Genomic DNA, 26,380 nt, shown 5'->3' on the forward strand with positions numbered 1-26,380 from the left:
ACCTTTTCAAAGTCTATTTAAAAAAATGCAAATAGTAATGCGCGCGCACACACGCACACACACACTGCATATGTTGAAAATTAAGTTATTAAAATTCACATCTTGGTGCACTGAAAAGACAACAACCAGACCACAAAAAGAAAGGATAAGGTTTTATTTGTTGTGAAACTACAAAACATACTGTGTGTTTTTATTTTTATTTTTTTTTTGTGCTGGTGAAATATTTACAACTCTGGTCGACAGTACAGTGTCTGAGAATTCAATTCACAGCTTTTCGGGACTCCTGACGAGAAAGAGGAAGTAAAGAAAAAGAAAGAAAAAAAACAGAAAAAAGCACACCCAAATCACAAAGTGCAATAAATACATGCTGGTTGTTTTCCTCCTCACACTCACTCATACACATGCACATCCTCATCATCTTAACAAAATCAGATATAATGGGGTGCTCTTAACTATATTAAAAAAGATCACTTGTGACATCAACATGTTTTTTCTCTCTTGACATTCATGTGTGTGGAAAAAACTACATTCCTTCATCTGCATGTAAAAAGAAACAACATTGAGATTCTCTTGCCAAAAGTGTTCACATTGAGGAAAAACAAACACACATTCCAGCTTTTGGATTTTTTTTTTTCCCCCAAAAAAATATTTACCTTTCATTATCTCTCATCACTTGTGAATTTGACAAAAGTCGACCCACCTCTGTTTAAAGGCCAGATTTTGGGGATATTAAAAAAAAAAAAAAGAGACCAAGAGAAATCACTTCAAAACTTTTCCCATTGTTCATGCAACCTAGAACACTTTTTTTTTTTTTAAATCTTTCAAGAGGCGAAGTAAAAATAACTGGGATCATGTGGTTGCACAAGTGCACACACCCACCTAAAACTAGGACGTTGCTGTTTGACTGATCACATTCAAACTCACGTAAATGGGAGTCGGCGCACTCCTGACACCCAAATCAAGTTCAGCTGTTCTTCTTGAATTACCCTGACAATTTTGCTCACCTTACCTCCATCTTGACTAAGTCCAGCAGAAGAAAAACAGACCCTAAACATGATTCTGAACATTCCATCTCTCTCACACGAGCCAATTAAAAAAAAAAAAAAAAAAAGAGAGACACATACACAAAAATGCATGGACACATCTGGAATACATATTGCTTCACACACACCTTCCTGTTCGTTCCTCTTTATGTGGCTATTTTTTTTTTTTTTAATAACCGTAAATTTGAACGTAACTGACAGTAGAGCGTTCTATTACTTTGAAGGGGGAGGGGATAAAAAATTCTACCCCTTTGCAACCCAGCAATTAATAAACAAAGATCATTTGTGGTTGGCTCTTTAAGCGTCAAAAAAAATCCAGTTATAGACGCGAAAAACGGTTACGTCATCCAAGTTTCAACAAGTTCAATCAAACAGCGAATCAGAATGAAGAGCAAGGTGCTGGTGTGCTCCCATTTGGCTGGTGCTCGCCGGCTCAAAAAATACAATCATGATTTTCACAGTCATTAAAAAAAAAAAAAAAAAAAAAAAAAAAGGATTTTAAAGTTTCAATAATCATTCCAGCGTGACAATTTCTTTTGTGTCTCTTTACGGTTAAAATCATTCTGTTTAAAGTGCAGACTAATTTCCTACCTGAGTGTGAGAGTGTTTGTTTTTGACCCATTCAAATAAGAACATTTAAAAAAAAAAAAACATCAGTGCTGTAGATAGGATACAAACAGCTCGATTCTTTTGAGCATTAAAATATTTCCTGTTGCTGATGTAGATGAAATGAGTCAATGTTTTGAGAGAAATGTTCATCTTTCAAGGAAGGGTGTGTGATGAGTTGTTGCAATGCATGCTGGGATCACAAGGATCGCTTCCAGTTCAAGTGGAATCGAAAGAGCTCGAAGGCAATGTACATCATTTCAAACGAGGATTTTTACCATCTTTTGTTGCTTCAGTACCGTTGGTGTTATGAGATTAGATATTTGTGCTCTTGTTCGTGCTGGAATGATTTGAAAGGCGTTAGTAACAGAAATAGACAAAACAAGGGAGAGAGAAAAAAAAAAGGAAAACTCGAGCAATGTCATCGCTAAACTTATTAAAAAAAAAAAAAAAAAAAGCTAACAATGCTGAGTGGTCAAGGTACTGTTAGTTTTGCGTCGACGACATTGTCAAATTCTTCATCTAACCGCTTTGACTTGACTTGCGTGAGTGAGGAGTCGCGGAGGAAGAGGGTTAAGACTCTTGAAATGCTTGGCTAGACGTCATCGGCCGGCAGGTCCGGGATGGTGGTCTTGGCTCGCGTAAAGAACGCCATTTTCTCTCTGAAACCGACAGAGCAACAAGATGGAATATGATTTGTTTTTCCTCCTCAAGACAGGAAGTGATTGTCTATCCAACTAAATCAGTTCCTCTTACCTGAAGGTCTGCACCTCGGGCACCTCCTTGCGACTGCGGCCTCTGATCTTGTGGACATCCTTCGCTGCCGCCCTCATCATCTTCTCCACCCGCTTCTCCTGCAACTGCTCCTCCTGAGTCTGCAGGACACACCCGCGAGCTTAACTTTAATTTTAAGATCGCCAGAGCGTAGAGGAAACTGTTTGAGCGTTTATTCGATGGGTGGGAAATCCAGGTCAAGGTCAATGTACAGAAACGTTGCACAGTCGTGGAAAAGGAGGACGTGGCCGCTGAAGGCTCACCTGTTTCTCGGCGTGCTTGAGGAGGAGGCGGAAGCGTTCGTCTTCTCGGACCCAGGCGGGCAGCTCGCGCCGGCCCTGCTGCCGCGCCGTCTCCAGCTGCGCCTTCAGCTTGCGCAACACGTGCAGCTCCTGATCCAGGCGCGACTGGCGGGTGCGGGACACCTGCAGGTCCAGCTCCAGGTCCAAAGAGGTGCGCAGCAGGCCGTCCAGACCTTTCACCGGCAAGGGAGGCTTGGGGGACGTAAGCCATGAGTATGTTTTGGAGAAAGTTGGATCAACCTTTCTATATCAAGGGACCATATTTGGTCACAAAACGGACGCCCCGCACCGAGTTAAAAAAGCAGCAGAACCAGTTCTAGAAATGTATACATTATGGATACTTTATTACATTCCTCATCCAATTTAAATTCGAATTGTTGAATCAAACCGAATCAAATCCAGATTTGATCCTGGTTTGTAGGATAATGTGAATGAAACATTGCAAACATCAGTTCACAGCAAATCACGTTCATTTAAGTCCGAATTGCTGTTCATGAAGGATCCGCTTGCATTTTGCTCCCACTTTGTTTCAATCGCGGTGGCTCTGTTACTTTTTAATAAAAAAATTCAAATAAATGAATACCCCCCCTCCAAAAAAAATAAAATAAATCAAGGAATAAAAGGCTGAGTTTCTCACAATAGTCTTATTTTTCAAATTTATGGTGGCCAATTTGATTTTTTAATTTCTTCATTAATGCAACTTAAAAAGTCTTGGAGGGGTTGTAAACTGCATTTTCTGTTTTGCGTGTCTGATTTTAAGGTGTATTACACCCAACAAATGTGAAATTGCGCATTGTACCTTCTTCATGCGCATGCTGCGTCTCTCGGAGGCGTTCCGCACAAACGGAGACTTCTTGGAGAGCGTGGAGCTGTCGCTGTCACTGCGGTAGATCTGAAAGCGGACAGACGAGCGAGCTGCAGCCGAGCAGTGGTCCTTGTTGCCGAGATTGATGTTGGCGCTGCGACTCGGCTCACCCTGCAGATGTACTGGCTCTGCGGTCCCGGTGAGAAGGTCTTGGAGCGGATGATGGCGTTGCCCCGCATGAAGGCGTGCCGCTGGGGGAGGTCGGCACGCCGTTCCTTGGGCCGGACCACCGAGTGGTGACCCGATGACGATAAGCCGTCCATACTCGTCTCCTTGTTCACCTAAACCGAGCACAAATGTGATGAGGTGGGGACACCAAATGTTGCTCTCTGGGTTAGGGGTCGGGGGTGGTAATAAACCCTTTTGTTGGGGGAGGGGGTACCTTTAATTTAATGGCGGTGAGAGGGGGCAATTTGGTCTCCCTCTCCTCCTCCTCTTCTTCTTCTTCTTCTTGCTGCTCGTTCTCTGCCTCCCATTGGCCGCCATCGGCGTAAAACAGGTCTCCTTCCTCCAGAGGCTCTGACCCCACAGCGCAGAGCTCTTCCTCGTCGTCATACACCTCCAGAAGGTCGCCGTGCCTGAGAGTGAAGGCCACAGGTGCATTTAGCCGTTACAACGGAAAAATCATAGAAACACTGGAAACATGTCAATGCCAGTTACTTCAAGGAGACACATTCTGCACTTTTTTCCCCAAATGTAAAACAGTCTTGAGTATATTTTTTTCCTTTGCATTAAGGCTGGAATATAGAACAATTCAATCCCAGACGTATTTTTAGAATGAGACATGAAAGATTTATTTTGCTCAATGGGTGGGCAGCAACACCAGAGACCGAACGATTTATAAACAAGAGAGTAAAAAGGACATTTTCCATACGATGTCCCTTTTCGACATGTCACGAGATGTTTTGGACATTCAAAGCGGCTTTATTTACGTTCGCAAACAGGTCTGCCGGCATTCCGACTGCACGTTCCGCAGCGTTTTGTCATGCCACAAATATTCCCGACCCAGTATCTCCTGTTCTCTTCACATCCGCTCTCACGTGTAAACAGGAAGAAGTGTTTACCGCAGAAATGCGGAGTTGACGTTTGGCAAAAAAGACACGAGCTGCGTAAGGGTGTGGAAGCCAGTCATCACATGGTCGACACATCACATGGTCGACACAACAGGTTCTGACGAGCAGAAACTCACCACGCTTCCTCGGTACCCGAAACTCCGTCGCCGCAGGAAGCTCCGGTCTGAAACAAACAACGTTGGTTTGTTCCCCACTTTTTTTTTCTTCACAAATAGAAGCAACTGCATTTCACTAACACGCCGAGGATGATCAAATCAACACGTGTACGGCCTACACGAAGCTTGGCTGGGCTCTTACCACGTCCAAGCCACAGGTGGCGCCGCTGTCCTTGTCCGCGCTGCTGGCAACGGGCAGGAAAGCATGACTCAGCAGGTTGTACCACTTGGTTCTTCTCTCCTCCGAACAGCTGATGTCAGCCAGGCTGATCTGGGCTCCCGCCTGTGGACGCAGGAAGAGAATCGATACCATTTTTCTCACACCGGATGTAAAACTTAACCAGGTTTTCCGTGGGTACTTCCCCACCGGTGGAGGACACGGCGGGGACCTCACCAGGCATTGTTCGTGGCCCAACTTGTCGGTGTGGCACACGTCCACCCTCAGCGTCCTCCTCCGCAGTGCACTGTGGGACAGCTGCACACCGAAAATCTCGTTGAAGTCCACGACTTCCTGCGGGAGGCAGCCGCAGGTTCGGAACAGGCAGCGGGTCGTCTCTACGCAGGGGAGCACCGCCACACGAACGTGCCTGAGTGCGACACCGCGGGTCAGCGGTTTCAAAGTGGATTTCGCTGTCGCGTGTTGCCCCGCTATTTCGGCTTCACGCTCCCATATTAGTGCAGATCTTTTAGTCATCTTTCTTCAGGGGTTTTACAGAAAAGTGTGTCTTTTTGATAAATTCAAGTGTGTTTAAAGCGCTTTTTTTTTTTTTTTTTTTAATGTAACCTATTTCAGGTGGGTCTGGAACATATCCTCAGCAATAAACAGGGATTCACATACAGTATTCACTTAAACTCGCAAATGTTTACATTTTCTGGTCAGCTGGAAGACAGAGGGCGCTACAGTTGGTCAGCTGCACGACGGAGACGCTGAAGCGCTGGTCTCGCGGCTCGTAGCGGAAGCCGAGCTGCACCTGAGCGCAGCCCAGAGGCAGCCTCTCCTCGTAGGAGGACAGGAGGAGGTCGGCGGGGAGGCCTGGCCTAGTGGAAACACAAACATCACACTGAAATTCATTTTGGAAGATAATCCTGAGCTCCATGACATGCTGAATTTGTCTGCTTTATAAAGCACGTGCTTTTGGGCTCCTGGTACCTGCGCTCGGAGGGCTCATACACGCCGCTGTCCCCGGCCACAGATTCGTCGGACACAGCCGAGATCACGCCCATTTTCTTTGGCACCGCTGCGAAGGACGTCACTTGCAACTCTGGAGCTGGAAGTGTGGAAAAAAAAAAAAAACCCAAACGGTTGACTGATAAAACAGAGAGATGTTTTGCTTGGAAAGCGAATGACTTTAAAAGGAGTTTGCATAATATGATGTATTGTGAAGACATTGTATTAATTTAGGTTTTACCTTTCACCTCCTCAGCCAGCATGCCATGGCGTGTCTGCTTCTCTTCCAGCCCAACGGGGGCGCCGTGCTCCCCCTGCCGCTGCTCCTGGGAGTCCAGCCTGAGGTCCAGCTCCGCTAGTCTGCTCTGAAGTTCCAGATCCAGGCTCACCCCGCCAGGCCCGGCTTGGCCGCCGAAGGGCTCCCCGGACAGGAAGGTAGAGTCCGTGACAAGCGGCGAGCAGGGCGGGGAGAGCGAGGAAAGCGACGAGCGCGGCGACAAAGAGCTCATGGAGTGAGGAGTCTCGGAGAGTCTGAGTGCTTGAATCCTGGATGCTCCCACATCCACTGCCGCAACTCCTCCCACACTTTTGTCAAAATCTCCACCCAGTCCCGGCGTTTGGCCTTTGGGCCTTTCAGCGTCCCTCCCGTCGGCGCCCGTCACCACTTCGTGTTCGTGTATAGTGGTGATGGAGTTGGAGGGCCGGTAGCCCGCCTGGCTGCCCTCCTGCAGGAGGCTGTCCAGCTTGTTCTGGAAGTCCGGGTCGGCTAGCTCCGGCTGCTCCAGGTAAATGTCGGTGAAACTGAGGGAGGAGGTGGAACCCAAGCTGGAGTTGGTGGCCAGCGAGCCGCGGCTTGACGTCAGCGAGCCTCGGCTGCTGCCGGACGAACACGAGAGCGTGCTAGCGGACAGGCTGCGTGAGGCACACAAAGAAGAGAATGTAGCATGTACTGTGTAAAAACATCTAGAGTGCTTGTATGGAGGTGGTGCAAAAAAAAAAAAAACAAACAAACAAAAAAAAAAAACACTTGCTGCTTCAACCACAGCCTCAAGGTGGCGCAACAGTGCTGAACTGTTGAGAAGTAAGACTTTAGCTTATGAAATGAAATGGATATCTGAAACATGTTGACTCATTCATATTTCGATGCACGGTGGACAAGCGCCATTTGAATTGTGACTCCGTACTTCCCGTGTGGCTTTTACACGCAGGGTACTCGGGCTACTTTTTAAAGTACATTCCAAAAGCATACATGTTGGCTCTTAATTGTCCATAGTTGTGATGTGTTTTTTTTTTTTTTGTTTGCTTGTTTGTATGCGCCCTGTGATGGACTGGCGAACTTCTCCAGCAAATCTGCAACCGTAGGTGAGCACGAGCAGGAGAGAAACAAGATGAATATTCATACGAGAGAAAGATGCTTGGAAGCCATTCCCATTGTGTCCCAGTCATGAAAATGTGGAAACTCTATCAGGGTAAAATGAGACCTCAGGGACTTTTCTGCTCGCTCCTCACATCACCTCGGCGATTATGTTCGCTCTTCCGTGAAGATGTTCGAAAGTGCATTCATTTTTCATCAAAGCACCCTCTCAGGTGAACCGACCTTTTGAGCTGAGTCTCCAACGACGTGGCCAGTCGAACCAACTCCTCCAGCTCCCGAACCAGCTTGTTCCTCCTGCAGTGAAGTCGAAGCCTGGAAACAAGAGAAGGAAAGGACATGACTCATTTAGCCCAAAAGTTGGTGACGTTTCATTCCTCCGGGTGGTTTGAATTCACAGACCGAAGCCCAATGAAAAACCGATGAAGCCATTGAGCTGTTATTAGTGTGATTTGATTCCAGTCCGGAGGGGTGCAACACATTTTGACTGAATCGCTACGACAGCATTTTTACAAACAACTGATATTAGGTTTACATTTTAGGAGTAAAACGTCAGCTTGGCTTTTGTTGAAGACTCGGGCCAATAATGGTACTAGACTTTGATTTGGATCACAGTGGTGGCACTCGGTAAAATTGGAGAAACGACTTCAGGAAATGTAGAACAAGATAAATGCTTTTTAGGTTTGGCATACTCGTTGAACATTGGACACGGCTCTTGAATTCAATTTCCCGGGATCGTACGAGGGTACTTAATGTAGGACGTGCGTATTTTGTGAACGCGAGCGCCGAGCGCGACACACAAGAGGCTCTTTTATGAACATCTCATGTTACGGCAACAGGAGGCGGCACACAAAGGGAGCTTGAGCTCAGGAAGGGTCCGAACGAACAACAGGAGTCCTGTCGAGAGTGGAGGGCGGGGGATCGAGGGCGAGTGGCGGCGGGCTGGGTGAGTCCGTGATAAGCATCGCGGCGGTTTGACGTCACTCGCGACCAAACGACAATTGAAGATCATTTGTTTTTCATCACCTCATGGTGACCTTCATCATGACCTTCATCATGTTCTTGCGTTCTCCTTCTATTGGATGACACTTAATGTACTATAGACGCCCTCTGGAAAGTTTTGGTTGAATTCTTAGCGGAGCCGGTAGAATCAAATTCACTGCATGAAGTGCCATTGAAGCATACGCCGCGCTGGCAACGACGACTTGACTTATTTCTCAGCGGAGCCGTAAATGCCGAGGCTCATCGCCTGTTGCCTGGCAACTCTCCTCCTTGCAGGAGAAGGGACAGTTACGCATCATTTCTTTACAATCACAAACAGCGGTATCGATTTTTTTAGAGTTACGACGGACGCGACTGTTTTAAGAAGAACAAATGCGTTTCCTATTGTGAATACTTTCCAGAAGCACTGTCGGGATATAAAGAGATGAAAAGGCACCTTTCGGTCAGAGCCTTGCTCTGGTTGTCCCTGGCGGCTTGTAGGTCTCTCTCCAGGCGCTTCTTCTCCGTCTCCAGCTTCTGAGCGTCGTTGGGCTCCAGGCGCTGGCGCGGCCGCACGTACTGCAGCTCCTTCAGCAGCTCCTCCTTCTCATTGATGAGGATGAGGCGGTCGCGCTCCGGGTCCAGCAGGCCCGGCCAAGCCTCGCTGTCCAGCTTGGCGATCTGCACCTCGATGGTGGCGATCCTGGCGGGCGTCAGGAAGGTTAGGATGAGGGACGGACGGACGCAGCGAAATCGGGTAAAGCACACGAAGAAAGCGATGGCTTACCGCCGCCTGGCCTCCTCGTACTTGAGACTGAGACGAACTTTCTCCGCCAGTTTGTTGGAGTTGTTCACAAACTGTACGCACGCGAGAGGGAGCTTCATAGAAGGCCTTTTGTCGGGGTTTCCGTCGCCGGTTTACGAGCGGGACTCACCTCGGCGGGGATGTCGGTCTGGGATCCGGCGTCAGAGTAGAGTCGCGGGATGGACAGCTCCGAGTTGGCCAGCGAGGGACTGCTGCCCCACAGATCCTGCTGCGAGCCCGAGTCCAGTTGGAAAGCATCCTTCAGAACCGCCAGTTTCTGCGCGGAGAGAACGAATGGCGACATGGAAAATATAGCCTGCAAATATACTTGGCCACTAATTTTGCAGAACTTCAGCGACAGTTTGTCGATCGGAAAATGATTGGGGTCGACGATCACAAATGTTCAACCTGTTCACTTATTAGAATTGCAAGTCCGCGTTTGGCCGAGGTGCTTCAGTCGAGTCTTTCGGCACAATAAGAAGGCCAAGGAGAAGAGTTTCGTGACCAGGAAAGCAAATGATTAGCCGAGCTTTTTCTATTTCTTCCACTACTAAAAGTGTTTCTTTTTTTAATATTTTTCAGCCGTCCGTATCCCCCGTAAACACCCTGCTGCTTTTCACTCTGTAAGGTGCTTGCTTTGGGGGTGGTGGAGATTATTGTTGTTCTGCAAGTGGTGTGCTGCGTTGATTATCTTCACTACGCCACGCACGGCAAGAGCAGTAAGCGCACGCAAGCCACCCATGGTTAAATTTATACATTTTAAGAATTGGTTAAGATATTAAACATCATCCCGCGTGCAAGCTGCTTTAAGAAGCATCATACATAAAGAAAAACCTCGATTCCACTTGCATTATTCCTTCAACCATTTGTGATATCGACGGTAACATGATGTGTTTGAATGTTTCCACCGCCACACACACACGCACACACACACACACACACACACACACACACACACACACACACACACACACACACACACACACACAAGGAGAAGAGTTTCGTGACCAGAAAAGCAAATGATTAGCCGAGCTTTTTCTATTTCTTCCACTACTCAAAGTGTTTCTTTTTTAATATTTTTCAGCCGTCCGTATCCCCCGTAAACACCCTGCTGCTTTTCACTCTGTAAGGTGCTTGCTTTGGGGGTGGTGGAGATTATTGTTGTTCTGCAAGTGGTGTGCTGCGTTGATTATCTTCACTACGCCACGCACGGCAAGAGCAGTAAGCGCACGCAAGCCACCCATGGTTAAATTTATACATTTTAAGAATTGGTTAAGATATTAAACATCATCCCGCGTGCAAGCTGCTTTAAGAAGCATCATACATAAAGAAAAACCTCGATTCCACTTGCATTATTCCTTCAACCATTTGTGATATCGACGGTAACATGATGTGTTTGAATGTTTCCACCGCCACACACACACACACACACACACACACACACACACACACACACCAGATCAGACTGAGCCGTCAGCTGCAAATGATCACAAAAGGCGGATGGAAGAGGTGGAGTGTGAGGAGAAGGCTCGACAACTAACGAGCTCTTTTGTAGATTCACGACTGAACAATATAGAAAATGATGAATGTTTCCAAACCCAATCGCTCCATTCAGAATCATTTACTCGCTCCCAACTGCCTAATCACTCTGTTGTGATTTTGAATGGGCTTTTTTTTTTTTTTTTTTTTGTGTGAACTACATAGTCCACGAGATAAAAGTCCCCAGAGAGTGATGACGGGAGGGAAATGAGTGAATGATTCCAAACACGACCTGAGTCACACATTCACACCTGCATGAGGTCTTGTTTTTCCTTCTCGCCAGTGCTGATGGCGTCTCGGATGGAGCGCACCTCGCTGAGGATGGCCTGCGCTTCCTGCAGCTTGAAGCCATACGGGTTGTTGGACACCTTCTGGTCAATCCTGCGGGGGGGAGGAAGGGGAGTTTTGATCACGGCGGCTCATTTGCCAAAAGCTGCTGGTTGGAGCAGTTAGTGGACAGTGGACATTTACTTGATATCGGGGACATTGCAACCGTTTGAGCGTTTGATATCAAATTTAAGTAGGCCAAAAGTGGCACGAGTTGCAGGGAAAAAACATTACGAGTAAGGCAGAAGGAGGCTGAATTGTCTTACTCATGAGCACAAACAGCCGACTAGTACGTGGCCCCTCGATTGGATATCAAGCACGGCGAAGAAATGCTCAGCTTGCCGTATTACACTCTGCACGTTTAGAATCGAGAAAGAGACGGCGAGTCGAGCGGTGCTGCGGCAAACGGCCACGGGGGGCGGCTGAGCGTCGCTGCTGACGAAGTCATGCATGCGTCAAGGCGGGACAAGAGGTCCTTCCGCATTCTTTGGGGAGGGAAGAGGCAGAGAGCGAGAGAGAAAGATGTACAAGGAGAATGAGGAAGCGAAAGGACGGGAGAGGAGACTGGAATCCTCTTTTAAGGGTTTCTCAAACAGGGCAGAGCGGGAACAGTGTCACGAGGCCAAGTCGCAAACAAAAGTGCGTTCGGGGAACATTGCTGGTCGGCCAATCACTCAGCCCCCACCCCATTGCACTTGTATTTATTTTTGTTATTTACAATAAATACTGCAACCAATGAATGGGCTAAATGACGGAATAAAGTTGGAATTACTGATTTTTGGGGACAAAACAGTGACGGTGACGGGACCGATATTACAGATGTCCGAGTGTACTAGGAATAAAGTTGGAATTACTGATTTTTGGTGACAAAACAGTGACGGGACCGATATTACAGATGTCCGAGTGTACTCACTCGGTGGGCCAGATTCAAGAATGAAGCGTCTGAGTTTGTACAATGTTGATGGTTAAACATTTCAGAAGAGTTTCTGCGTGTGGCTTGCTGTACTTCAACAAACAAAGGTTCCCACGCATTCTCGCCGAGCCCAAAAAAATGTCAAAACGCGTCAAGTATTTAGCAAAATCTTATCAAGAAGCGGGCGGCCGCATTCCAGCCCTAAGCCTATTTTGTATTTGCGCAATTGGCGATAGGTCGCTGAAGGCCGTCTGATGACTGTAACAGGAGAGAGGTGGGGGGTGGGGGGGGTGGTCACGCAGGAATGTTGTTCAACCGCTCGGCTACTCATTAATCCTCCTGCGACACTCTCACTTGCATGAGCCGGAGAGCGAACGAGACACACATTCTCGTTCCCATTCAGCTACGCCTGACAGCTGATTTGCGTGGGAAAAAAAAGAGTCACATTTCAAAAACGCACGCAGAATAAAAGAGCTCAACAATCGCCGCGGTCTAAAACAAAAGGAAGAATGGATGCCTCCCGCCGCCGGGTTGACTGATGGCCGCGGCAAACTTGCGCTTATGAGTCCGCTTACTCTCGCCAGCCGCTGTTTTGACAGAGGCGGACATTTTTAATGGCGCCTGTGGAATGCGCAATAAATGCTGAGGCAATAACCGCGGCGATAAGGAGAGCTTTACTGCTCACTAGAATGATGATGTGTGTGCAAATGTCGAATTCCAACGAGTGACACAGTGGAGGGAATCTGCGCATGAGCCATGCTTCAAAACGTGACCCCCCCCAAAGAGAAAATACTTACTCTTTGAGGGTCTCGAAGCCTTGTTCTTTGTACTGCAGCTCCTGCTTCATACAGGCCAGGTCTCGCTTCAGCTTGTTGACCTGAGACACGCATGTGAAACCGGGGATAGAATGGAACACATTCAAAGGCTTTCACTTCGTTAGTGTCTTCAGAGTTTCGCACGTGAGCATTATGATGGCAGATAATGGCAATTTTTTTTTTTGTTCCGTGTCATTTACAGTCAACCTCAACTTGGGAGAAACATTGTTTGCCTTTTGTATGATCAATCGTCGAGTGACGGTCGCCGTGCGTGTGATCCATCAGACAAGATTTCTGTCGCTTTCATGTCAACATCGAATGACTTCACGAAATGCGACGACGCCCAACAGATCTTCTTTTGGGTCGTAGGACCCAAGCCAAACCATGAGGCAAACTTTTCCAATTTCGTGATTACAGGAAATTGTGCGAGGTGATGAGTCAGTCTGGGGGTGACTCGTCCAAGTTCGACTAGCGTTGGGTACGGGTGATGTCGTAAGCGTGAGATGCTGGATCGCACGATTCTCTCACCCGACTTTTGGCTGTAGCTATTTCAGCTTTGAGGATATCAGGGTCATACTTGCTGGAGGTGGATGTTCTGGAATTCACTGGAATGGAAAAGATTTGAAAAAACATTTCAAGATCAATAGTTTGACAAAAACGCCCCAATTTTGACGCGTGACAACATTCACTATGGCGAACACACATTTGTGAAATGTGGCTCAATTATTCCACACGATCAAAAAGGCACGGCGAATATTAGCATGCATGTTTATTGTTTTTCATTTCGAGACATTTCTGCTCGACTGCCTTGTGTTTTTTTTTTTTTGGAGGCATTCATCCGATACGACACTCACAACTAGTCTGCGACGTGGACTTGTCCCGCCAGGTGTTGTTGAGCTGGAGGTACTCCTGCTGTGCGAGACGGAGCCTCTGCTCCTTCACCTGGTAGATCTCCTTCTGGGCGCTGAGGGCGTCTCGGGCCACGGCCAGGTACTCCCGCAACATGGCCTCCTGCTCCCGCTGCCACTGGGCTCGCGGGTTTTTTCATTTTCGAGGCATTTCTGCTCGACTGCCTTGTGTTTTTTTTTTTTTGGAGGCATTCATCCGATACGACACTCACAACTAGTCTGCGACGTGGACTTGTCCCGCCAGGTGTTGTTGAGCTGGAGGTACTCCTGCTGTGCGAGACGGAGCCTCTGCTCCTTCACCTGGTAGATCTCCTTCTGGGCGCTGAGGGCGTCTCGGGCCACGGCCAGGTACTCCCGCAACATGGCCTCCTGCTCCCGCTGCCACTGGGCTCGCGGGTCCTCCAGCTGGGTGCTCTCTGGGTGGAACCAGAGCAGATGGGTTGTACTTCAAAGTGAAATACAACTAAACGGTACATAACACCAAATATACTGGAACAGAGAGAAAAAAAAAAAAAGAAGAGGTCTACAGAAACTCACTCGTGTTGTGGTCGACATAGTACGCCCCGACCACAGGGTCGAACACCTCCTCCCAACCGACTGGCAGCTCATCTCCGATGCAATCGGCGAACGTCAGAGGCTTCGTCTGCCTGCGGTGGAGAGAAAAAAAACCCCAAAAACATACAAATTGTACTTAACAGTTGCTGTACCTCGTATAGACGTAAACGGAAGTACCAATTACCTCAAAATAGCGCTTGACAGCCTGCTATCGTTGTAAAAGGCACTTTGAAAAATGACCCCAAAAGTGTTTTGTGAGCTTGCAGTGAACTTTGACAGACCACACATGCTTATCAGTTCATTGTCAAGTCCAAGCTGATGCTGATTTGTGATGCAATGGAATCATTTCTGAGATGTGGCGGGATTTACCCGGCGGGTGGAAAGCACTCGATTCAGGTTCAATACCTACACTGAATCCACCTTTATCATGGAGCATATGTTCCAGACCCACCCGCGAGACGGGAAAATCTGTGATATGTCGAAAGACCATATCCATTATTTGTTTATGCAGGTGTAACCTTTGCACACACAAGAAACAATTTCGGAACGAATGCCGATGTTTCCAAATAATGTCTGAGTTGGATTTAACACAAAAGCTAATCCGTCTGCTTTTATGAAGGACGACAGAAAAAAAAGACTAATTGCTCAAGACGCTGCAACCAGACGATTTGGACAATTTTGAGCTCAACAATGCCTCTAAACGGTTCCTCGGTTATGAAAATAGTTGTTGATTCATTAGGACACCTCAGTAAAGTCGGTGCTGTGTGCCATGTTGCGATGGCTGAAAGCGCTTCCAAGAGGCGCGGGGGGGGGGGGGGTTGACCAGCCTGATGTTTGAGAGTCCTCTATTCACCTCCAAGAGAGGGAGGGGGGAATTTAAAAAAAAAAAAGAAGAAAAAAAAAAGCAGAGGGGGGGGGAACGGGGGTCCCTCCTGCCGACCACAATAGGAGGAAACCGACCCGCGGCATTCCTCGAGCAGCACTAACGCATCGCCTGGAGGTTTCTAGGGCAACCGTCGGCCTTACAGCCAGTCACCGCAGTCGCGAGGGGCGGGGGTACTCAATGATGCGACCATTTTTTTTTTTTTCTCCTTCTCTTTCTCAAAACTGTTTTTATGAGCCACAACCAGAATTCCTTCCAGGCCCGAGGCATTAAAACGCTGCCTGTTTATGCAAGTGAAAAATCTCTTTCTTGTGTAACACTTGAGTAGAGAGCAAACGGCTTATTAGTACAACAGAATTCATTGAACGAGAAGCCAAACATTAAAAGAAAAATATGCAGCAGTTCAATCTTACATTAAAACCTTCAATCTGAAGCTTGATGTGAGACGTTGTGTGTAACACTTTGTCACATAAAGCATGCACTATAAATTCAACCTAAGAGACAAGTAGCACGAAAAAACAAACAGAGAGGCTCACTGTGGACAGAAATAAAAGTGAATTGGGTCCTTTTCACTCTTGAAGAGAAAAAGGGGCCACATAAGACCACCTCAGCTTGGCTCTAAATTTAGCTTCCGGACAGAGCGACATCGAGGCTGCTGCCAACGGCTGGTCGGCTGGCCGAGTCCCCATTATTCGATTCCCCCTCTTTATCCTCTCGCCCACTAAATCGTGTCCTCTAATGGCTGAGCTGAGGAGGGCGGGCGGGCGGGCGGGCTGGGGGCTGACGGCCGCTGACCCAAACTGGTGGCTCTTGGTTTTCCCTTCGAGTGAAGGGCCAGCTGGTGACGGCGGCCTGGCCTCCCATTTCACTGTCAGTCGCTCAATAGCCACTTCAAGTCCTTCTCACATGCTCCGCTGCTTCACAGCACCAACGTACCAAATGAAATCCAATCGCCTGGTTGAGAATAGTTTGTCGGTCGAGGGCATGGAGACACATTGTAGTTGCCATCATTTTTTTTTTTTTCAGGGATGCAACTGACCGATTCTTAATTTATGTCAACAATAAGCCCCGGGCTACCCACTGTTGGCAGAACACAGAAGTGACCTGAACTGAAACAACGACAAACAACTTGCGGCGTTTATGGTTGCGCCACCAGATATACCCCAGAATGCTGAGTTTTTCCCTACACCCAAAAAAAATAAAAATAATCTCAACGAATGCAGCAGATGACAAGACCTAGCGCGCTACGTTTGAGAGAATGCTAGCAGAGTAGCTCAAAAGACCACGTCAACCAAGTCAAGCTCAAGCGATCGTGGCCTGCGGAAATAGCAGAACAGATGAGTCAGTCAAACTGCTTCAGAGCCCCCCTCCCGTAAAAAAAAATAAAAATAAATAAATAAATAAAATAAAAAATAATTGGCAAAGCTCATTTCCAAACGATGGCCAAGGTGAAGTCATTCCAACCCCGTCAAATGAGCATGTTCAAAATGTTTGAATTTCCAAAATGTCTATTTGTCAATCAATCAACCTGTTGAAATGTAAATGTTTTGGTCGACTTTCCAATCGGTTCACCTGATCTTTTCCGCTGACACGTCGCACACACAAACGACCGTAAGGCAAACCAGAACATGAGAAGAAGCTTCGCTACACTTTAATGGGAGGCTTTTTTTTTTTTTACGGTCACACGATGGCTTGGCTTGGGTTCAACGCGAGAGGAAAGCGACAAACATATTCCTAAATGACTTCGCAAAACGCCTCCCCGCGAGTTCCAAGGCAAACAACTATGCGGCCGGGCCTTGGCGCGCGAACGCAAACTGACAAAGCGCGCGGCGGAGTGCAAAGGCGCCGAGGCGCGACCGCATAGCTGAACGCTGAGTCAGGCGGCGGCAGCTGGGGAGGAAACGATCGTTTGGTGTCACATTCAAATCCCTTCGTTTCGAGGTCCAACATCCATGCCCAAACTTTCCTTCACAGCCGAGCGTCGGCCCAGATAAAAATGGGACGATCGGCGGGAGATCGGCGCGGCTCTAGCGAGCGGCGACCGTGCCTTATCTGGCTGATAACATTCCTGTGGCCTGACGACACGCGTTTGCTGCGTCACTGCAGGCGGGATGAACGATATTGCACGCCGGAGACTTTATTAAAGGCCAACGAGTCCAAGCCGGCACTCACTTGAGCGGTTGCCTTCAAACAAGCTGAACTCTCTTTCGGCGCGACCCAAGAATGACAAAAAGGCGAAGAAGAAGAACGGCAACGGAAGCCAATGTGACGCCGCTTAAGATGCGACTGTATTCGTAAAATGTATCTTCATATTTTGGCGCAGTTTGAACGTAAAGCTTGCGCTTGAATGATGATTCAATTCAAAACAAAAATTGAAAACAAACATTTCAAAATTGCCCAACGCCGAGTGTACAGTACCATCCCCGTATTGTAAACACTTTTCATACTTTCAATGCGGATACTTCCTTATGTTGCGTCTCTATATCGTAATTGTAAAATGGACCTGGGTTTGAAAAAAAGTTCTTTTCCACTTTTCGATACTTGGCAATCGCAGAAGTGCCTATAAAACACCACTAGGTGTCAGTAGGGTTCTGCAAATTCTTTCCTATTCCACGGTTCATTCGGGGTCTGACAAAGGGCGAGTAAATTGACTTCGTTTTTCATTCTACAGGTGTTAGCTTCTCATCATTCTTTTAAGTGCATTTTGGCTCCATGGAGCAGATTTCTGGCAGCAACTAGCGCCTATAGGCGCTGGCTGTCCGACATTTTTTTTTTTTAACAGCGGATGATTACTGGTGCAACATGTCAATCCAGTTGTATAGCGGAAACAATGTTTGCAATCTGAAATATGCTGCTCAGCGCTTCCAAGCACTCGTGTTGCGCATACATCTGGGAGCATTTGCAACTTGGCTACTTTTGAGTTTCCTCACTGTTGCTAGTTTCCGCTACAGTAACACTCATGTTGTGATTATCTTGAACTGCGGTTGGTGTCAGATTTGGATTCCAAATTGGAGATGACACATGCCTAGGAGCACATTTTTAAAAGTCACTGTTTTTGACAGAATAGTATCAGATTTTTTGGGTGCTTTAATATGGTAGGTACTTTACACCGGGAAATATGAAAGGGCTATACACTGCGATTGGTTGGCAACCAGTTCAGGGTGCACCCCGCCTACTGCAAATATCGATATAAAATGATGATTACCCCATTTTACTTTTGAAAATTTTCAACGTTAAACAATCCTGCTAACATTAATTTTTTTCCCAATATATTACTTGGTAAGAATCCAAAAATGGTATTCAAAACATGATATGCTTATTCTGGTAAGTCTCATAAAATTCTACTACCTAAATAAGTTATCTTAGTGAGTTTACAAAATACCTAACATCACGATTTATTCTTTTGGAAAAAAAATCGTAAAAATATACTATTTTAACAAAAAAAAAAAAAAAGTGACTCGTGATTTTTTTTTTTCTTAAAAGAATATCTAACAATATTTCTCTCCAAATATAAGACTATTCTCATTAGATTTTTCCTCAGGGGGGGAAAAAATAAATATCATGGAAGATTATGATCATTTTTTTCAACAAAAAGTCTTATGCTCATACTTTAATAATTTTTTTCTCTTAAAAGTATAACTTTGACATTTTGTCATGAATTTGTTTTCTGTGCTATTGAGAGTCTAGTGTGTTTGAAAGCTATCGCAAGCCAGCATCGAGAAAAATACGTTGTCACTCTGTTGGTTACGTATTCGAGAAGAAGGAGTCTGTGGCGCTCGTCGATGTTTGTGGGGCCTCAGGATGAACTTTGAACCCCGTGCACCTTGGCAGGCAGTGAAAGGGATTTGGGACGAATCGGACGCTTGGCCGGCGAGTGCTGCTTGGCCCTTCACGCCGTGTGTTTCAGGAATGTGTGTGTGTGTGTGTGTGTGTGTGTGTGTGTGTGTGTGTGTGTGTGTGTGTGTGTCTGAAGGACGCTTTCCTGTCAGTGGCACTTTCACTAAACACTGTGACTAACCTCGTCCTATCTTCCAGAAGAAGCAGCTAAATTATAACAATATCACTAATGTTTAACTGCTCTAAGCAAAAAAACAAAAAAAAAAACATGTGGCGTGGGCAGTGGTGGCCTTAAAATCGGTTGATTAAAATGCATTTATGTATGTTCAAATAAATCATTTTATATACTGTGCAATGCTCATTCCAAAGTTTTTGTTTATTTTAGTTGTTTAGCTGCTTCATTCATGACTACAGTAATAATAGTAAAAATAACTTTTAATTTTTTTAATAGTTGGTTAAGTATACTTAAATTAATTAACAATAATTCAGTTAGAAATGTCACTGACATTTTTTTATTGTTAAAATGGAAATCTATACATACATCTTACGTTCTTTCTTTTCTACAAATGAGCCGGCCTGTTGGTAGGTTTAAAAAAAAAAAATCCAAGTTTGCGCAATTCATTGAAATGTGAGCCGTGTGGACGTTTCCTCAAAGCGGTCAGCACTTTCATTTTTTCAGGACGCCGTCACCGCCGTTTCTTGATGCGAGCCGAGAATGAAGAAGAAGAAAGGAAAAAGGACGCTGCCATGACGACGACGTCCGGACTCGCGTCAGTCAGTGCAGCTGAGGGCAATCAAATCAAAAACAGCAGCGCAAAACAAGCCTAAGCTTCTTGGATTCCAGACACGAGGCATGAGAGGGATTTGGTGTCAAAGTCTGAGTGGTCTTAAGTAAGCGATAAAGCTAAAAAAGCGGGGGGGGGGGGGCGCGCCCCTCGCTCCTCATTGCCATGCGGTGTAACGCCACGCATGCTAAGCCTATTACCAGTGTGGATTTCTATTAGAAGGTAACAAGAAGCAGGATGTACTTGGCAAGGAAGAGAGAATGACTGTAAATTCTGTTCCGTACTTCATTTTGAATTTTACATCAATGGAAGGCAACGCAGGTGTCATGTCATGATGGCAGGAAAATACTTCTAAGTAGGGCGAAAAATGTTGTTATCCATGTCTTTATAGTATCTCCACACGCACATGGCTGCTATTACTTTTTTTCTGGAAGACGTATGTCAGGCTGATAATGTGGTATCAGTGATTGGCATTGGATAGTTTTCGAAGTATCAATACTAGAAGACAAGACATAAACCGATATGATTACTTTCAGGGCCGATACAAAAAGTACACAGAGGGAGCTCACAGGGTCATCATCAGCATGTTGTATACAATTCGATGAAAACGTAAACAACTAAATGAAAAAAAACGTAAACCTCCTCAGAGTTTATCTTTGTTTTCATTTCAAACCAAAACAAAGGTGCAGAGAGTTGTGGAATCCAACCGTGAGCTGTGACCGACAAATATATTCATTCGTCAAGCACGTCATTTTTTCTTTTTTAAACCGGTGTTTTTGTTTTACAGTTTGAAAAATCACAAAGGCAATAAATATGAAGCGTTTAAATCACTAATCTACTTGTGTGTTTCTTTTCACAAAAAGCTCAATTTCTCTGGTTTCTGTTTTTTGTCGCAATGCCAAATTTTCCTTGACGGATCCTTGACAAATAATGGATTTAAAATAAATACATTTGCTTCAAAATCACAATATTTCAACCAATTCAAATCTTTTGAACCTCAAAACGTTCCACGTTGTAGACATTTTCTGTGAGAAAATGGTAACTAATTCACTTCAAATCAAAATTGTCATGCGTTTAATATATTTGAATCATTTTCCCCACCAAATGTTCCTACTTTGAAGAATTCCACATTTTCCAAAGAAAATTCCCAAATTAATGTGTTTTTATTTTTTAGAAATTCCCCATTGCTCAACTGAATGCAAAGCATTTGAACTTCCAAATGTACCTGTTTAGTACAGATCACATTTTCTTGGGAGTTCCTCATTATTGGTTCTCTTTTTTACATTTTAAAGGAGAAAACTCCCAAATTACAGAAAATGTCACAATCCACTTTAAACCTGCCATTTTAAATGGGAATATCGTGGAGTATAATCCATGTAATTGCTGCATTCCTACTTCCAATGAGTTTTTGATTCGTGTCAGGTCGGCGTGCCTTGTTCCCTTTTTTTTGGGGGGGGGGGGGTTACCTGTCTCTAGGATCGATCCAGCTGGTGCTCTGGTTGATGTGGTCGATGTAGTAGACTTTGCCGTCAAAGTCTCGGGCTTCCTCCCAACCGTCGGGTAGTGGCAACTCCGTCCTCGGCATGTCAGGCGAGTCTCCATGTAATGAACTGCCGGCGACTACTCAAAATATCGACGAGGGGAAACCATCGCTTTCCTCGGTCATCATCGTCGTCATCACCGGTGGCGGTGGGAGTTATTCCCCAGCTGGCGACGCTTGGCTGCGAATATCCATATTAACAACACTGTAGTGATCCAAGCAAAGAAACGGGGGTGGAAAGGCGACTAAACGTGACGAAGGAGGTCGAACAGTCCCATCAGACTGCACTTGATGTCTCCTCCAATGTCGCCATCTTTTATCCCCTCCAAAAGTTGAGGGCAACTTCGGATGCCAAATTACCGCGTTGTGCCACCCGCGCCAACCAAAAACCCGCTAATAGGGGAGGTTCGCCGTCAACGTTTTGAGGCCACACAGCAAATTCCAAACGTGACGGTTGATAGTATACTCGCGAAATAAGGATTTAAAAAGACTCCGTTCGACGTCCCCGGGCTGCCTTGTCCTCGTCTTGGCCACAAGCCACCACCATATTCCAGCGAGGACCGAGGAGGAACCGATGGTAGCCCCCCTGGCGACCAAACGTGGGAATAGAGGGCAAAAATAAGTCCAGCGGGAGGAAACGGGGACACTGACCGCTACATACAATACAAATTCGGCGATTCATCCACGGTTGAGGACGTGTAATGATGCGAAGGTGATGGTGGTGCTGCTGAATACACTGCTCGTCCAGTTCCTGGTGACTTAGCTAGTCATCCGGGATACGTCAAGTCAAACCGGACATATCTGTGTTGCGGTTCCGGTTGCAAAGTAAAACGTGTTTCATAAAACGGTGTCGGAGCTTTCAGAATAAAGACGAAAATTTGTCTTAACTCCGTCGTAGGTTTGTTGGTCTAATCTAAACTATTAGATATAATATTACATTATAAAGCGCATTAGGGGCAAAGAGGATCACAGTAAAATGCAAAGAGTTATCAAGCCACCATTTACCTTTTGTATAGTAGTTTTAGCAATCCTTTAGCACACCCAAGTGGCCAATTGTGGAACTGACACTGACCCATGGGGATGGATGTTATCCTTGAACACCTCTGTCTGTAGGACGGGGAGGAGGCATGCAACACATTTGAATAGGTGGGTCGATGGCAAGCCATTTGAGCATTTAAAGACCGAACTAGTGTAACACACTAATGCCTGATATCAGGGATGTGAAATAAATGCTCAAATGGCATGCCATATGGGTGTAATTATTGCGTTTTTTAAATATCTACCTAGAAATATACATGCCAATACTGTACATTTGTTAAAATGTTTCGGAAAATTTAGTTTTACATTACGAGACGGCATTTTGAAAATTTATCATTTGCCGTGAAAAAAAATATATAGTGTGTGTTTAGTGTCGCGAGTGCAGTCAGTCAATAACAAGTTTATAGCTCGTGACATATTGAGACGTTTTTTTTTTTCCCATTCCTCGTTTGAATATGAACGCACCTTCGGTCGAACGCAGCCACTGGAAGCCCACGTTCACGCCAAGTACTTGAACGCCCCATTGTCATCCTGCGCCTCTTAGGAGAACCAAAAACACCAGCTGCGAGCGAGCGCGCGGTCACGTGTCGAGAGGAGGAACCACAGCAGAAGCAGTCGACACGGCGCCACTCGCCCTCCGCTCCCGTCCGGGAAGCAGCGACCCGGCTCCGGCTTCTACCCGCACCCATGGTGCTTCTCCGGCACATCTCGGTGGCGCTGACCGCCGCCATGGTCACGCTGGGTTCGGCCATCTTCATCGCCCTCAACTACTTCTACCCGAGGCGAACGTGGTCACCGCACGCACAATATGCCACCATCAAGGAAGTAAGGCACCGTTCCATTTGGATCCACGCGACACCGATAAAGAAATTGTGTGATAATTGATTTAGAGTATGGGAGGAAAAAAAATAACCACAGGTGAAAATGTCAAAATATTTGACTGAATGGATGTAATTGATGGTCAACTTGAATGTCTCTCAGTATAAAGGTGTGAGTTCAAATCTTGGTCTTTCAGTATGTGGTTTGCAAGTTAGGTTCATACCATTGACCGGCAACGTGTTCCCTACTATTAGCCGCCCCACTCCTCCCAAATCAGCCATGATTTATTTGCAATTCACTGGCCAGCAGGTGATGTCAACAAGTCCACTTTTCTCCAAAAGTCATCTTCACTCTTTGATCGTCTGCTATAGCCCTGTCAGAAATCTGTCTAGCCTCAATTAAGACTCTCCAACATTTGAGTTGATATTCTAAAATATATAAGTTACTTTTGCAGCTCCTCTAAGTTATTGATCAAGCCCCTCCTTGAGCCCCGGGAGAGAGAAAATCCTGGCGCCGTGCCGGGATAATAGACATCTTGTACTTTGGAGGCAAATGTGAGACACCGCCTTCATGCCCAAGAAGCAAATAACTGCGGTGTGATGTGCTGATTCTAGAAAACCAGAACTGATGCAGCATAAACAGCTTCCAGTTTACTCCTCATCATCAAGACTGTTTCAAACTTGTTTTTCGAGCAATGTGGTAAAAGTGTCATTTTCCATGCGGTCTGGTGTCCCGGCAATCTGATTGGACGCTGAAGTCAGTGCTGTACTGCTGTTCATTCATCATGCCTTTTTACATCATCCAGGGAAACCACCTCACCAAGTGAGGGAATTAATAAACATCTCACAAACAATTTGAATACAATGTGGTACTGTATTGATACTGTGTTGGTCAGTCAATAGTGACCTCTGCTGTACATCGAAAATTATTCCAGGTAAATAAAATGTAAAAAAAACCTAGCATGTGAAATACTATGTAAACTTTATTCAATTGGTAGTTTTATGCCGAAACTATGATTTCATCTTTGTATAGTTTCATTTGCTCCATTTGTTAACTGATTTGTTGATGAGGAAATGGCTGAACGTGTGAAGCAAGAACAGTTCTGCGCAAAGTCCGCGCTGATAACGCCGCATAGCAAGACAGACAAAAAAATCCTAAACTGTGTCTTGCTTACAGCTCAAAGTTGGTCCCGCGGTGAGCTGCAGACGGCTTGTTTGCATTTGTCGTTTGGCTTTTTACTCGTCATCACAAGCGCATACCAACACACAATGTCAATGAGATGTCTGACGTTTCATCTACCCGTCGGCAGGAGAAAGAGGACCCCAGGAAGCGTCAGGTGCTGGTGCTCGGCTTGGACGGAGCCGGCAAGAGCAGCGTGCTCCAGGGCCTGACACCCGGGGGGGCCAAGAGGGGCCGCTGCCGGCCCACCCGAGGCTTCAACTTCATCAGCCTCAGCGCGCCCGCTTGTCAGCTGGACTTTCTGGAGAGTAAGTGGCCATGAGTTTTATCAGATGAGTTTTGATTAGACAGAAGTAGCTCTTTAGTACCAACTTGTGGTAGCTTGTTACCCTCCTGCGACATCAAAATGTGGCGTAAGTCCAGTTTATCTCGCTCACAGGTTCACGGGAAGAGAGAAAAAAAACCCAAAAACCTTTGTGGTTTTGTTTTCCAACTTGAGCAATTTAAATCACTTTTTATGTTGGTTTGTTTTACAGTTGGCGGCGGTGAGGACCTGCGCCCTTACTGGTTAGAGTATCTGATCAGAACTCACGTGCTGGTCTATGTGGTGGACTCGTCTGATCGCGGCCGCCTCCCGCTGGCCAAGTTGGAGCTGCACCGCCTCCTGCGGGTGCAACCCCAGCTGCCCGTGGTGGTCCTGGGGAACAAACAGGTCAGAATCAAAAGTTCCTGCAAAGTGAAAATAAAGTTGCACGGATGGTGTGATCGTGCCCGTGTTTGTGTCTCCTACCAGGATAAACCTGACGCGGTGAGCGTGTCCGAGCTCCACGAGGCCTTGTCTCTGGGCTCAGTGGTGGAGGATAGGAAGCTGTTCCTCCTGGCCGCCCAGCTGGGCTCCGACAGCGCCCTGAGGAACTCCTGCAGAGGCCTGGACACCTTCCAGGACCTCCTGCTACAGCTTGTGTGATGGGGGGAGGGAAAGGGGCGGAAGAGGACCGCTTCGGCAACTGTTTTAAAGGAGAAAGACGAGCGAAGGGCGGCAGCGTGTACATAAAAACATTTGTAATCCTCGTCTGCTCACATCGCGCGTATTTTTGCGCTGGCTTGTTTCGGCACGTCGCAGAAACAAAGACGAGACTATGCACGAGGATGCGTGACCCGTCTAAAAAGTCAGCCGAGTAAAGTTTTATTTTTGGCTGCCCGTGTCTGTAAAATGAAGCTTGGAACTTTGGGGAATTTACAAGGAAAATGAGAGCCTATTTGTGTCCTTCGTGACTAAGAAAAGAGAATTTTAGGTCAAGGGGGGAGAAAAAAAAAAAAAAAAACTAAATCCAAATATAAACCCACGCACAGAGAGAACATGCAAACTTCACACAGGAGATTTTTCGGGCCAGGCCGATTAATCAACTGGCCGGAATTTTGGTCTTAACACAGTAAAAATCAACCAACTTTTTTGACTTGTTTTCTTTTTATTTTTACATATGACACATTGCAACATAAGACAAAGATAATGACATTTAAATAATGTTCCATAAAACACTGTACGTCGTCTACTTTACATCAGTTAAGCAGTTGGAAAATGTTTCAGGTTAGAGCATGGAATAAAGACAAAAACAAAAAAAAGATTCCCAGCATCTGGTCACTCATGAATATCAAATAGCGCCCCTCAGCCAACAGCTATTAATGGTTGGCCGACGACTCTCAATTAGGAGGCCCCCCCCCCTTTTTTTTGTTAACATAATGTAATGTTTTATTCTCTTTGATGTGCTGTAGTTGTAGAATTGTATTCATTTAATGGAGTCCGATTTTCATGACTGGAGAAAGAGGCTCGGCCGGTTTTATGCAAACTGCTTTCCACGTGCGCATGCCACGATGCAATTTACATGTGGGGAAAATTAATAATTAAAAAAAAAAACATTCAGTATATTGCCCTTTTGCTTTGTTCTAATACATATGCAACAGTGTGGCGCCAATGTTGTTCTCTCCAAAAACGGTTATATAAGCTATTAGCCAATGTTTTCATGATAGCATTTATTGGCTGTATGGGGAAACTATTTTAATCAGATGCAAACATCAAAACACACTTTCCATTTCAAAA

General features: G+C 46.0%; 2 protein-coding genes across 6 annotated transcripts; one reads left to right on the forward strand and one right to left on the reverse strand.

The window, feature by feature from the left end:
* Positions 1-140: 140 nt before the first annotated feature.
* wwc1 (WW and C2 domain containing 1) lies at positions 141-22,023 on the reverse strand. 3 transcript variants are annotated; one of them, XM_019869109.1, is made up of 23 exons: positions 21,173-22,023; positions 14,184-14,293; positions 14,016-14,062; positions 13,593-13,749; positions 13,267-13,343; positions 12,721-12,800; positions 10,935-11,064; positions 9,275-9,421; positions 9,127-9,197; positions 8,797-9,042; positions 7,584-7,673; positions 6,228-6,898; positions 5,969-6,086; positions 5,686-5,856; positions 5,213-5,405; positions 4,961-5,101; positions 4,780-4,826; positions 3,973-4,168; positions 3,701-3,871; positions 3,525-3,617; positions 2,687-2,917; positions 2,406-2,524; positions 141-2,311 (listed from the first exon to the last, which is right to left on the reverse strand). In XM_019869109.1, the coding sequence occupies exons 1-23, from the start codon at positions 21,289-21,291 to the stop codon at positions 2,245-2,247; spliced, it is 3,492 nt and encodes a 1,163-aa protein (XP_019724668.1). In that variant the 5' UTR covers positions 21,292-22,023; the 3' UTR covers positions 141-2,244. The 3 variants fall into 3 exon arrangements, with proteins under 3 accessions (XP_019724668.1, XP_019724750.1, XP_019724585.1); XM_019869191.1 differs by having other exon boundaries at positions 13,593-13,746; positions 14,013-14,062; XM_019869026.1 differs by lacking the exon at positions 13,593-13,749 and having other exon boundaries at positions 13,859-14,062.
* Positions 22,024-22,312: 289 nt separating this feature from the next.
* On the forward strand, positions 22,313-26,375 carry arl10 (ADP-ribosylation factor-like 10). 3 transcript variants are annotated; one of them, XM_019868016.1, is made up of 4 exons: positions 22,313-22,392; positions 22,829-23,109; positions 24,413-24,590; positions 24,819-26,375. In XM_019868016.1, the coding sequence occupies exons 2-4, from the start codon at positions 22,972-22,974 to the stop codon at positions 25,247-25,249; spliced, it is 747 nt and encodes a 248-aa protein (XP_019723575.1). In that variant the 5' UTR covers positions 22,313-22,392; positions 22,829-22,971; the 3' UTR covers positions 25,250-26,375. The 3 variants fall into 3 exon arrangements, with proteins under 3 accessions (XP_019723575.1, XP_019723496.1, XP_019723653.1); XM_019868094.1 differs by lacking the exon at positions 22,313-22,392 and having other exon boundaries at positions 22,764-23,109; positions 24,819-24,994; positions 25,076-26,375; XM_019867937.1 differs by lacking the exon at positions 22,313-22,392 and having other exon boundaries at positions 22,755-23,109.
* The last annotated feature ends 5 nt before the right edge of the window (positions 26,376-26,380 follow it).

The sequence above is a fragment of the Hippocampus comes genome, unplaced genomic scaffold (genome assembly GCF_001891065.2).
Source record: "Hippocampus comes isolate QL1 unplaced genomic scaffold, H_comes_QL1_v1.1 scaffold197, whole genome shotgun sequence".
Classification (NCBI taxonomy): Eukaryota; Metazoa; Chordata; class Actinopteri; order Syngnathiformes; family Syngnathidae; genus Hippocampus; species Hippocampus comes.

Coding starts and splice junctions, on each gene's coding strand:
- wwc1 (XM_019869109.1), bottom strand. CDS start 21,291: ATGCCGAGGACGGAGTTGCCACTACCCGACGGTTGGGAGGAAGCCCGA. Junction 11,065..12,720: donor GGCTTCGAGACCCTCAAAGA/GTAAGTATTTTC, acceptor TCCCCCCCGCAG/GATTGACCAGAAGGTGTCCA. Junction 2,312..2,405: donor CCCGAGGTGCAGACCTTCAG/GTAAGAGGAACT, acceptor TGTCGGTTTCAG/AGAGAAAATGGCGTTCTTTA.
- arl10 (XM_019868016.1), top strand. CDS start 22,972: ATGGTGCTTCTCCGGCACATCTCGGTGGCGCTGACCGCCGCCATGGTC. Junction 23,110..24,412: donor AATATGCCACCATCAAGGAA/GTAAGGCACCGT, acceptor ACCCGTCGGCAG/GAGAAAGAGGACCCCAGGAA. Junction 24,591..24,818: donor TCAGCTGGACTTTCTGGAGA/GTAAGTGGCCAT, acceptor TTTGTTTTACAG/TTGGCGGCGGTGAGGACCTG.